Below are 13,601 nucleotides of genomic sequence, written 5' to 3' on the forward strand. Positions count from 1 at the left end.
TTTTTTTGCCAGCTATCCATTGTATCTATTTTCGATGAGGTAGCATAAATAGCAACAATTTTATTCAAATTGTTTATAAGCGAAAAACGCACGGTTTTTTAATGCACAATTTGAGAATGTTAATGTCAAAAATACGGTGATATGTTTCAATAGGTCGCTTAATTACGTCTTTAAGATTAGAATGACGTTTTCAGAATCATGTTTGGTTGAAAATTAACGCCTGTACAGAGGCTTAAAGTTCATAACTTTTGGAGTCTCCGTTGTAAACAAATTGAATTGTGCGAAAACTATTGCACCTACAGAGCCCACTTTTGGCACACTTTTAAAGTATGACAAAACTCTCAACTTGTCATAGGTTTTATAAAATTTTAACAATAAATGCGATAGTTATAAACAAATTAAAAAATGGGCACTTTTCTTGTTTTTTTGCAATAATTTTTTTGTTTATTAACCGATTTTAATTTAAAAAGTCTCATTTTGTAGATAATTTTACTCCCTACAATTTGTCTGCGAGTCACTTTTCGCTAAAATTGATGGTTTTCCCTGCAATGTGAGAAAAAACTGTTTTCCTCACTTATCTGTTTAAATAGAAAAGTTAATTAATAAAAGTTTTTGACTCACGTGATGAGAAATGTCTTGTATTATGTTCCTTTAAACAATTTTACAATAATATCGCGGATAGGACTTTTTTCGGGTTTCTCTTTTATTGTCGCTATTTCCCTGGTGTACTAAGAAGCCCGCTCTCTTTCAGCTTACAGGAACCAAATGAACCTGGCCACGGCCTACCTGGACGCCTCCGCTGTCTACGGCAACACCGACCAACAGGTGGAGAAGCTCCGCACCTACGACGCCGGCTTGGTGAACGTCTCCGCTTGCTCCTCCTGCCAGACCAACGCCCTCTACTCCGCCATCCTGAGGGAGCACAACAGGGTAGCCGTCAACCTGGCTCACCTCAACAGACACTGGACCGACGACGTTCTGTTCTTTGAAAGCAAAAGGATCGTCACCGCCGAGATACAGCACATTACCTTCAACGAGTACCTGCCCATCGTCTTGGGAGAGGTAAGAAGAGTAAAAATACCTTTGATGATCGGATTACATCCGTTTTTATCTTCCAGGAAGCCATTCTGCACTCCGAGCTTGAACTGAAGACCCATGGACGCTTCTCTAAGTACTCCAGCGCTCGAAGGGCTGGAGTTTACAACGAAGTGGCTATGACAGCACTGCCAGCACTTCTGTCAATGTTACCGAATAGTCTGGTAAGTAGATTCGCTTTAATCAAACCGGATACATTACCAAATCATCTGTTTGTAGATGAACGAGACTGTGGAGTCCTTTGCCGAAATGATAGACATCCTGATAGCAACCCCCGGTCAATCCCCCAGCCTGCACATGATGGTACCCCTTCGCCCCGACTGGGACACCGCCTCTCTCTTCATCCACATGGGTAGGGACCACGGTATCCCTTCCTACCCCCAATACGTACAATACTGCAGCAACAAAACTTACCCCCTACGACTTACCTTCGACGATTTGCGATCCCAAGGGATAAAGAACGAATACATAAAAGCTCTTAAGTACCTGTACTCCACGCCGGAAGACGTAGATCTACTCGTTGGAGCTCTACTAGAAAATCCTGTACCTGGAGCCGTGGTCGGACCCACCTTCAACTGCCTGCTAAAAGAACAGCTTAAACTACTCAAACAGACCGACAGATTTTGGTACGAGAACGACCTGCCTCCTAGTTCCCTCAGTACGGGCCAGCTGAAGGAAATTAAAAAAGTTACGGTGGCCGGTTTGCTTTGCGCCAATACCGACGACCTGAACGAGATACAACCCAAGGCTTTCGTGAAGGAAGACACTTTCCTAAACGCCAGGATATCCTGCGACCAACATCCCCTACCGCAGATGGCCGAGTGGTTAGAAATGGACAGGATGACCGACGTGTCCGAAGAAATGCTTATGGACGCGTTGGCCAAGGCCGAGCACGAGTTGTTGGAAAGGAGGAAGATGGAATATAACGTCTGGAGCACAGGTAACGCGCTTTTTCAGTGAAATTTTTTAAAAGCACCACTTTAATCTTCTATTATTTCAGTTGGAGGAGTGAATCCTAAGTCTCCCCAAGGCATGGCGGCCTCATTCAGCAAAGCGAACAAGAACGCCCTCAAACTAGCGAATTCGTCGCTGCTCTTCGAATTCGCCTCGAACGAAATCGTCAACTCCTTGTTACACCGTAGGAGGAAACGCCAGCTTTTTGAGAACCACGTGGTCGCGTCGATATTCCGCGACGAAATTTCGGACGGCCTCCAACAGGTCGACATCAGTGCTCTGATACCGACCCAAACCTTTGACGTCGATCTTCAGTGCGACGACAACGGTCCGTGCGATCCCAGCGAACCCTTTAGGACCTACACTGGACATTGCAACAATCTGAGACACCCTGGTTATGGAAAGAGTCTTACCACCTTCAACAGGCTGCTTCCCAGTGTCTACGATGACGGTAAGGAAGTTGTTTTTAGTCTCTCAACAGTTCGAAATAAGTAAAATTACCCAAATTGCATATAGGTTGTGGGATTCCATTGTGAGGTAACCGATTACCCAAAAGGATATAATTTAATCATAAATATACAGTAATGTGTATAATTAAAAATATGATTAGGTACAACAGAAATATTGGAAGGAGAATACTGAAATGAAATCAATGATTAATTATATTATAATGAATAATGCACCGTAATTTAAATTTACGTATTGGAGAGATGACCTCTTGAAATTTACATGATAAAATAAATCATAATTATACATTCCAATTGTCTGACAACTAATTCCGCAACAAGAATAAATAAATAGATGAATCAAAGATTCAGATCAACCGCAATCATTAACTAGAAAAAACATATCATTTTTTTATTTATATACATTTATATAATTACATTTACATTTACATCTATTGTATACATGATGAGAACTGCCCGACTTGTTTTCAAGTATGTATGTAAAAATGTAAAGGCCACAATGGCTTCCTTATTACCAACAGTATACTCTACATTGTAGAATGCTAGCTAAAGTGTAAAGTTACAATGACATTGTGAAAACATTTATAATATTAAATTAAAATTGAACTTAGTAAAAGAACAAGTAATATATTACAGTCATTGAAGCTGAAAATCAGCTGTAACCTTCGAATTTTTTTAATGGATTTGCATGAAAATTTAGAATAAGGCTCATCTCAGGCATCAAAAGTGGCATAAGCCCGATTTACGCTTTTTGTTTTTTAGGGGTAAAAACTACTCCTAAGTGAAAAAAATTTAAAAAATTAAGTTTTAAGTATTTTTTTGATAAAAATCTTGTTCAAGCACAAAGATTAAATAATGTTCCATGTTCTCGAACATGTTTTATGATATATTTGATCTTTTCGACCCTTTATTTAACCTTTAAAAACTGCCCCTATGCTAAAAATGATAAAAAATTACTTTTTAAAGATTTGGGATGATTAAATCGTGCAATTATTTAAAATAAAAGTTACCTTATAGCTAATAAAAGAATGCTTCCCTTTCAACCCCTAAAAACCACCCCTGTATTGACAAAAATGATAAAAAATTACTTTTTAAAAGCTTGGAATGCTTTAACGGTGCAATTATTTAAAATAAAAATTCCCGCATTGCTTATGAAAGAATTTGTATCTCATAACAATTTTCAACCCTTATAAATCACACCTGTGCTAAAAAAATTATAAAAAATTACGTTTTAAATCTTGGAATGTTGTAATTGTGCAATAATTTAAAATAAAAATTCCCTTATATTGTTTATGAAAGAATATTTTACTTTTGCCATTTTCAATTCTTATAAACTATTTTTCACTAAAATGGATACTTCAAGCGGTGATATCTCCTTCATTTTTTATGCTATAGGAATAAAAAAATGCAAAATATTTGTTGAAAAAAAGCTACTACATTTTTGTTGTCTATCATTTTTTACGTATCTTTCATAGTTTCAGAATTATTATATAAATAAGGCAATTTTTTATGAATAATGAAAAATATGTTTTCAACTTTTACCGTACATTATTTAAAAAATACGCATTCTAAACTGGTCTAACTTCAGGATCGTATGAAAAACACTAAAACAAAATTAATTGTAAAGGGTCTACGATTAATTTTAATTCTGATGGAAATGGTACAGCGTTTATTGCTCATTTTTCCTTAGAATATATGAGCAACCCATCTGTTTTTGACGATAAATCCTTCAATTTTGCTCTAATTAACGTGCTCATTTTGAAGGTCTTTTTGAGTACTACAAAAAACTCCTGGAGCGTTATACACGTAAAATTAATCCTTTTTCCGTTATTTGACGTTGAATACATCGATTCGAGTATTCCCCCCAAAACAAGGACGTACAACACTTTTTAAAAAACGATTTTCTTTGATAATTTATAAGCTACATTTTTGTTCATTATACTTTTTTAATAAAACGCGTAGTTTTTGAGTTATTCGCGAAAAATACTTTGAAAAAGTGTTTTTTTCACTCAAAATTCCGAGTTTTCAATAGTGAATAACTAAAAAAACTATTGATTTCTCGAAAAAATTCTTCGAATATTTTTTGCTCAAAATTTGATTTTCTATCGATTTCCAGTATTATTTTTGGAAAAAAATTCCACCCCCGAGAAGGGGTGCAAATCCCCAATAGAGTGGAAGCGTCAATCGGCACTATTCACTAATGTTCATTGACCTTTTCTCTAACTATCTGCCAAATTTCAAGTCGATCGGTTCAGTTTAAAAAAATTCGGAGGTGAAAAGCTTCAACGACTGTACTAATATACGAATCTGAGATTTATAGCAAACATCGAAACTTACCTTTATACTAAGCTGTACCCCTGAGAAGTTATAAGCCTTAAAAGTGGGGTTTCAAACTTCGAAAAAAAGTCAATACCTAAGTTATAGTTGAATTTAGAAAAACCAAATTTGGTACACGGTGTGACCAAAGTGTGTACCAAGAGCATTAATCGACAGTAAACAGAGTTAAATTGAAGCATTTTAAAGGGTTGATAAGGGATGATTCACCATTAAAATGTGACAAAATCTTCTGACCCGTTGGAGGAACTTAAAAAATGATTATTTTATAGCAAATTTAATTCTAGAACTTTTCTTACCCTTGTTACTTTAAGTAACAGCTACAATACGTATTATTCGTATTTTTGCTGGAATCGACAAAGTTTTTTCAAAACTAACAAGAGTAACAAAAGTTTTAGAATTCCCCATAAAATAAAGGATATAATATTTTTAGTCCGCCAACGGGATAAAAAATTCTGTCGCATTTTAATGGTGCACCATCCTTTATCAACTCTTTAAAATGCTCAGTTGAACTTTACTTACTGTCGTAGGTAAAGTTACATCAGTCAGTATTTTTACCGTGTTTTTTTCGAAAAACATTGTCATTAAAAACTCAATATTTTCATCAATGTCTAAGTAAACCAACGAGAACTATGTTTTAATTTATCATGGATTTGCTTTATATTCCCTCTGTTAAAATTCATCAATTTCAGGAATTTCCAAACCAAGATCCATAGGAGCCACCGGTCAGATCCTCCCCAACCCCAGGGTGGTATCGCGAGTGATTCACCCCGACATCAGCAACCTGCACGGCAGGTACACCCTGATGACCATGCAGTACGCCCAGTTCCTGGACCACGACCTCACCATGACCCCCATCCACAAGGGCTTCCACGAGTCCATCCCCAACTGCAGGTCCTGCGACAGCCCGAGGACAGTCCATCCGGAATGTAACCCGTTCCCGGTCCCATCGGGAGATCACTACTACCCTGAAATCAACATCACTTCCGGCAAAAGGATGTGTTTCCCCTTCATGAGGTCCCTTCCGGGACAGCAGAAACTGGGACCTAGGGAGCAAGTCAACCAAAACACGGCCTTCTTGGACGCGTCGCAGATCTACGGCGAGAACCACTGCGTGTTACGTCAGCTGAAGGGACAGCTGGGCAAGATGAATTACACGTCGCATCCCGTCAAAGGGAAGGACTTGCTGCCTCAGAGCGACAAGCATCCCGAGTGCAAATCGGCTTCGGGGCAGTGTTTCATAGCGGGTACGTCTGTTTCCTTCCATTCTAAAACGTTCTTCATCTATACACAGCATTCTAGATCTTACAAAATTGCCTCCCTAACTATAGTAGTAGAATATAAAAATAATTTCAGGTGACGGAAGAGCTTCGGAACAGCCTGCCTTGACCGCCATCCACACCATCTTCATGCGCGAGCACAACAGGATCTCCGACGAGCTGCGCAGGCTGAACCCGCACTGGGACGAGGACAAACTCTTCGAGCACTCCAGGAAGATAGTGATAGCCGAGAACCAGCACCTCACCTACAACGAATTCCTTCCCAGAATACTGGGCTGGAACGCCATGAACCTCTACGGCCTGAAGCTGCTGCCTCAGGGCTACTACAAGGACTACAATCCCAGCTGCAACCCCTCCATCTTCAACGAGTTCGCTTGCGCCGCTTTCAGGATCGGTCATTCCCTCCTGAGACCTCACATTCCCAGGTTGAGCCCGGACTACCAGATAATTAACCCGCCCATACTGCTGAGAGACGGTTTCTTCAAGGTGGACATCATGATGAGGGAGAACATGGTCGACGAGATCGCCAGGGGGTTGGTGTCGACGCCCATGGAAACTCTGGATCAGTTCATCACTGGGGAGGTCACCAATCACTTGTTCGAGGACAGGAAAATACCATTCTCAGGTATAGACCTGATCGCTCTGAACGTTCAGAGGGCCAGAGACCACGGGGTGCCGTCTTACAACAATTACAGAGCACTTTGCAACCTGAAGAGGGCCACCAGCTTCGAAGATCTAGCTAGGGAGATACCCACCGAGGTGATCGCGCGGTTGAAGACGCTCTACGCCAGCGTCGACGATATAGATCTCTTCCCCGGAGCTATGAGCGAAAGGCCGTTGCAAGGGGGACTCATAGGACCCACCTTCGGCTGCATCATAGCAATCCAGTTCAGGCAATTGAGGAAATGCGACAGATTCTGGTGAGTTCGTTCAAAAACAAAAATAAACTAAAACTAAAACGTATCACGCTAGGTATGAAAACGAGGATCCAGCGGTGCGCTTCACGGAGCAGCAGCTGGCCGAGGTGCGCAAAACGACCTTGGCCAAGATCATCTGCGACAACTTGGACGTCGTAGGTGACATGCAAAGGGCAGCGTTCGACCTGCCGTCGTCCTTCTTGAACCCCAGGGTGCCCTGTCAGTCGCTGCCTTCAATCAACCTCAACGCTTGGAAGGAATCGGGACAAGGGTGCATCATTGGCAACAGGCAGGTTCAGACAGGGGAGTCCGCTTTCCCTACGCCCTGCACGAGTTGCGTCTGCACAGCGGAAGGGGTGAGTTTGAAAAACTCGATGATTTTTCAGCGGTTATAATAATATACATACAGAGTGAGTCAGTTTTTTGTGGTATTATTTTAACAGTTGATAGAGATTCATTTTTTAATAAGAAAAGTTCCTATAAACGTAGATCGACTCAGGAATAACAATGACTGGAGGGGTGGTTCCCACTCCAGGATCATAGACACATCTATGTCGGAAACAACTTTTGGGATGGTATCCGACAAGATGGTTCCAAGGATTCAATTCCACAAGCCATTTGAGACTCGAATAGAGGATCAGAGCAAGTGGGAGGAAAGGTTTAATACCCTGGAAAGGTGGAGCCTAGTATGGTCTACAGATGGCTCCAAAATGACCAGAGGGACGGGTGCAGGAATATATGGACTCAGACCCAGATGTAGTGAAAGCTACAGTCTGGGGGAGTTCCCCACTGTATTCCAAGAGAAATCTTCGCGATAATGGCGTGTCTGGCAGATAATGTACGTAGAGGTTATAGACGTAAACTCATATATATATATATATATATATATTCTCTGACAGTCAAGTTGCAATTAAAGCTTTAGCCGCACACAAGGTAAGTTCAAAACTGGTGTGGGATTGTTTACAAATGCTGACTGAACTGGCCACCAACAATACAGTCAGACTGTGTTGGGTGCCAGGGCACAAAGGCATTTGTGGAAATGAGAAAGCGGATGAACTTTCTAGGAAGGGATCCGAGACAGAGTTCATTGGCCCGGAGCCCTTCTGTGGCACATCTCCCAGTATGGTCAGGCGGGCTCTGGGCAAATGGACTGAGACAGAACACAGGAAATACTGGAGTTCAAGGCCAGGACATAGCTATTCTAAGAAGCTTATGGAGTATCCTTCGAAGGGAAGAGCGAGTGAGCAACTGAGCTTGAACAGAATCCGGCTCAGGAGAGTGACAGGACTCATAACGGGACACTGTCACATAAACATAAACTAAAGCTTGTAGACAGTCCGGTCTGCCGAGGATGTGAATCGGCGGATGAAACTTCTCTGCATATCCTGGGCGAATGCCCGGGATTTGCACGTAGCAGAATGGCGCTCCTTGGGAAACCCTATTTGGAACCCAAGGAACTGAGAAAAGTGTCAGCAAGGAAGCTTTTGGACTTTGTAAAAAGGACAAATCTACTTGCTGAATAGGACTAGTAGTGGGATGCACAATAGGCCTAATTAGGCCGCAGTGTTATGGGACTATTAAAGGACCAACCACTAGATGAAGATGAAGGTCTTAGAACGCTTCGTTTGTGAGATAAAGGGTGCTGAAGAAAAACTTTTTTTAAGATTTTTTTTTTTTAAAGACCAACAGATATTAAACTGAAATTTCGCATGAAAAAACAAACACAGAACTTAAAAAAAGAACTACTTGACACACACGTTACACAATGTTCGCGTTCTTATGTCAACTTTATGACATTTAATCGTATTTGATGATTTTCAGGGTACATCATATTTTTCTTATTACAAATGTATTACCAATATCGTTGGAACAGTTTCATGCCAAATGAATTTAACCAAAAACCGTTCATTTTATAAAAAATTGAAAGAGAGCTGTTTTGTTCAGAATTGATTAAAAAATTTAGAAACGATGTTATTTTCCAGAAAAATCCACGGGCGTACGAATTATTTTTTCAAATGGGGCTGTAACCCACCCCAGGCACGTCACTGGTGTGTGAAATGGATAACAGATATCTTTGTTTTATTCACCATAACTAATGTGTTATTAATACCAAATTTCAGTTCAATATATGCTGGTCTTTTAGAGATATTAAGAAAAATTCTTAAAAAAAGTTTGTTTTCAACACCCTATATCTCACAAACGAAGCGTTCTAAGACCTACGTTTATAGGAACTTTTCTTATTTAAAAATTATTCTCTATCAACTGTTAAAATCCTACTACAAAAAACTGACTCACCCTGTATACTCCAGTGACAAAATTATTAGTAGACATTACATTGCATGTTACGGTTTTTTTCACTTTTTTTACTGTCTACGAAAATCTAGACGACGTATCGGAAAATTAGTCATTTTATTTTGTAGGCAATTAAATTATCTACAATTTAAGGTATCCATAGTCATATTTCACCAATTTGTTAACTGTAATATAAAGGTTGAACGCGGAAATATTAGTTTTCGAAAACTACGCATTATTATTGCAAAAAGCGATGGCTGTTTATGAAATTTTTGGAAAAGACGGTCAATCCAATGACCAACATGTATACCAAAGACCGATTCAATTGACCATGAAATTTTTGCTCCACGTATTTGTTAATTAATTTCCTTCGTTTTTCTTGCACCTAATTGTTTAATTACTAAACGTTAATTTTAGAAGTTAATATCGTAAATATAAGTTCTAATTGGTCCAAAAAAACGTATCGAAAATAAAAAAATCTCAAAAAGTTGAAATTAAGTAGCCCTGTACAACGAACAAAGTACGACGTGCAAATCAGCGTTATAAGCAAATTGTCCCATTCAGGCCAAAACCGCTCGGGAATTCGCTCTTTTTGCATTAATAGTCCAGGTGGTAGATCATTCGAGGCTTTTGTATTTGAAGCGATCTATTTTATTGTACAGAAAAAACCTAATCTACTTTTTTTAGGCTATATTTTGTTCTTTTTTCTGTAAAAGATCTATTCACGGGTTGAATTTTGTAAATCTCGAATACCCTCGTATACCAAATTTGGCGCGAATGTGTTATTTTTTGAAAATTTAGTCGGCCGCCATCTTGAATTTTGCAAAATCGACCTCGAGTTCGTGATCAGCGACACCGAAAACCTCCTTATACCAAATTTGATGAGAATCTGTTATTTTTTGAAAATTTGGTCGGCCATCTTGGATCCGCCATCTTGAATTTTGCAAAATTCACCTCGGATCCGTGATCAGCGACCACGAAATCCCTCGTTTACCAAAATTGGCGCGAATTTGTTATTTTTTGAAAATTCGTGATATTTGACCTTAATTGACCCGTTTTTTTGAGGTTAGAAAAATAACCATCAATTCTGACCGCTGATTCACGTTCGGCGGGGTCTTAACTATATAAATGAACATTTGAATATAGAAAGACATTTTTTTTCTAGTTTTCCTAGCACTTTTTCGTAAATTTTTGCTATTTTTGATCTGTTTTTTGAGGTTAGGAAATTCCTGTGATGTGATAGCTCAATTCTGACACCGGATTTGTGATCAGGAGGCAAAAATACTACTGATGTCGCATGAAAAGTACAGACTACTTTTCTTTTTTTTGTGTGGCTGTGTTATTTATAAAGTAAAATATTGAAAAATTTAAAAAAATTCTAAATGGTTATAAAAGTGTAAAAATAGGTAATTTTGGTATATTGATCATTGTTTATTATGACAACAAGTATCACCAAAAAAATTGTGTGCCCTTTCTAAACCTTAATTTAAACCCACGGTACGCGATAACTTTTTGAAATTTTCTTAATTAACAATTTTGTCAATCGAAAACCACGCGACCGATCGTAACAAAATTTTTAGGGTAGAATTGACATATGTTTTATTATTTATTCACAAAGACGCAATTTTCGAAAACTGATATTTCCGGGTTGAACCTTTATTTTACAATTAACAAATTAGTGCAAAATGACTAGGTACCTTAAATTGTAGGTAATTTAATTGCCTACAACATAAAATAACTAATATTCCGAAAAAAGTGAAAAAACAAGCAAATTTGCCATTTATTTGTAGTTTGCCAACTTAGCGTCACTTCTTTCGAGGTACTTTTTTGATATTATCATTCTACGAAGGTACCTTTCCTCGTCATAAAGTACAATAAAATGTCTACTAATATTTTTTTCAAGTTTTGAGGTTTTATAATCTAATTCGACTGAAGTAGTATTGTATCTGATAGGTCAAACTGTTTTCTAATAAAAAAAACAAGTTTTGACACTTCTACAGTTCGTTCCTATAGTTCCTGGCGAGTTTGTTCTGATAATCTTCGCCGTACATGAATCCACAAAAACAAAAATCAAAGAGATTCAAGTCGGGTGACCTAGCAGGCCAATTTACGACTGCACCTTGCTCACATCCGATCCCGTCGCCAACAAACTGTTTATTACGGAACTGCCGCACAGTTCGAGTGTAATGGGGTGGTGCAAAAATTATTTCTTGTTTTAGGGCAACTGCGCCTCGCTGAGAGTCACCGACTGCAGGCAGCTGCTGAGGGAATGGTCGAAGGAAGCCGTCCTGAGAGACGAGGTCTGCACGGCGCAATGCGGCTTCCTGCTCAAGGGCTCCCAGCTGCCCTCCTCCCTGGAGGGCGACTTGAACCCCCCGCCCCTGCGCAACGTGAGAGCAGGGGGCGGCAGACCCCCTAGGTACCCCACCACCACCTTCGAGGCCATCGGGGGCTTCAAATTCCCAGACTTATCGGCATACATCGCGAAATAGTCGGAGCGTCCTTGAAGACTGTCAAAAATATCGGTTAGTTGTTTTGTAATGTGTCCAAAAATTCGGCTGTCTCGCACAAAATGGTCAGAGAAATTGGCCATTGGTGAACATAAAAAGGATATTCATACCAAAAAAGAAAAACAATCCGTTATACGTTGCATACAAGCACCTATATTCTATGGCACAATACAAAGTAGGCCGATTTTGGCGTATGAGCCGAGATGTCAAAATAGAGTCGTTTCCCATTTTTATCTTTATCCAGGGTGATTCGCAAACGGTGACCAAAAATGAAACCTCGCGTTCTTTCGTGAATTTTAAAGCGAGTCTGCTATAAAGTTTTTATCTAGGACGCTTCGTTAAAAAGATACAGGGTGTTAATCTTCAGAAAATATTTTTAATTTTTTTAAATAATTCAAAAACTAGTAAGTGAAACATTTGAAATTGAGCACATGTATGAAAATTGTCCAAAATCTGAGGCCTTTTCCTAAAATTCAGATGCTGCAGTGGCGGAGATACAGGGTATAGGTGGCATAATTTTCTAAATAAAATAGTACACCACTGCTTTACTGTAACATCACCATAATATTTTCGGATTTGTCTTTCAATTCTCTACAAATTACTGCCAGTTCATTTTGTAAGATTTATTCGAAAATCAGGCTTTTTTCGAAAAACATAAGAGAGTAGTAATTTGTAGAAAATTGAAAGATGAATCCGAAAATATAATGATTGTTACCGTAAAGCAGTGGCGTACTATTTTATTTAGAAAAATATGCCACCGATAGGAGCTTCTAAATTTTAGGAAAAAGCCTCAGATTTTAAATACATGTGCCCAATTTCAAATTATTTCACTTACTAGTTTTTAAATTATTTAAAATAATTAAAAATATTTTTTTAAGTTTAACAACCTGTATCTTTTTAACGGGGCCTCCTAAATAAAAAATTTATACGAAAGACCCCTTAAAATTTACCAAAGAATAAGAGGTTCCGTTTTTGGTCGCCGTTTGTGAATCACCCTGTGTACAAAGGGTGTTTCAGAAAAAAGTACCTACCATAAATTCAGGAGTTGATAAAAATAAGCATTAGAGGGAGAGAGAGAACGATAACGTTTCGTAAATCCAATGCACACTAGATCTACACGTATTACTATTGGCAGCTGTTGGCACTGCCATCTGTGCCGCGGATTAAGAGAATAGGCCTCTTGCAGAAAAAAATATTTTAATAGTTTTTGTATCTACACTGAATACTACAAACAATGTGTAAAGGTTTTGTTATATTAATTTATTTTTAAAAAGTTATTAGATATTAAAGTTTTAATCGGTTCGCTTGGCGCGCAAACGCCATGGACTGGGATGTCGATACATTGACGTCATCGGTAAGTAAATGGCGACGGGTTTCGACAGTGCAGCTGACTGCTTTGGTTATTAAATGTGTGGAGTGGTGTCAATAAGCAGTACGATACCTTATATATAAGTACTGTAAATTTGTGAAGTGAAACTTATAATAACTATGGCAAATCCATCTAAACCATATAAATAGTCCAGACAGCATCTATTTCAAAAAGCCCATATTTGGGTAAATCGTATATCCACGGAGATTTTTGGCTTTTTGGCTTTCAAATATCACTAGAAATGAAAATGTTTCTATGCGCATAAAAAAAAACGTGGGCTTAACTTTTGGCGGCGCGATATGTTAAAAAAATTCGAAAAATGTCATATTTTTCTTCCTATTTAATTATGTATCTTTTCAAGAGTTGATTTTAGGCGAAAATGG

The 13,601-nt window shown here is 38.7% G+C and overlaps 1 protein-coding gene across 1 annotated transcript in view; it reads left to right on the forward strand.

Moving 5' to 3' along the window:
• Positions 1–11,953, forward strand: part of LOC108903983 — a 27,967-nt gene extending 16,014 nt beyond the window's left edge. Inside the window, exons 4-11 of the mRNA XM_018706349.2 lie at positions 752–1,062; positions 1,119–1,259; positions 1,315–2,035; positions 2,096–2,500; positions 5,543–6,097; positions 6,207–7,050; positions 7,103–7,403; positions 11,559–11,953. Of these exons, the coding sequence (XP_018561865.2) occupies positions 752–1,062; positions 1,119–1,259; positions 1,315–2,035; positions 2,096–2,500; positions 5,543–6,097; positions 6,207–7,050; positions 7,103–7,403; positions 11,559–11,831 (3,551 nt within the window). The 3' untranslated portion in view covers positions 11,832–11,953. The remainder of the gene's footprint in view (positions 1–751; positions 1,063–1,118; positions 1,260–1,314; positions 2,036–2,095; positions 2,501–5,542; positions 6,098–6,206; positions 7,051–7,102; positions 7,404–11,558) is intronic.
• The last annotated feature ends 1,648 nt before the right edge of the window (positions 11,954–13,601 follow it).

Source organism: Anoplophora glabripennis, unplaced genomic scaffold, assembly GCF_000390285.2.
Source record: "Anoplophora glabripennis isolate ALB-LARVAE unplaced genomic scaffold, Agla_2.0 scaffold170, whole genome shotgun sequence".
Classification (NCBI taxonomy): domain Eukaryota; kingdom Metazoa; phylum Arthropoda; class Insecta; order Coleoptera; family Cerambycidae; genus Anoplophora; species Anoplophora glabripennis.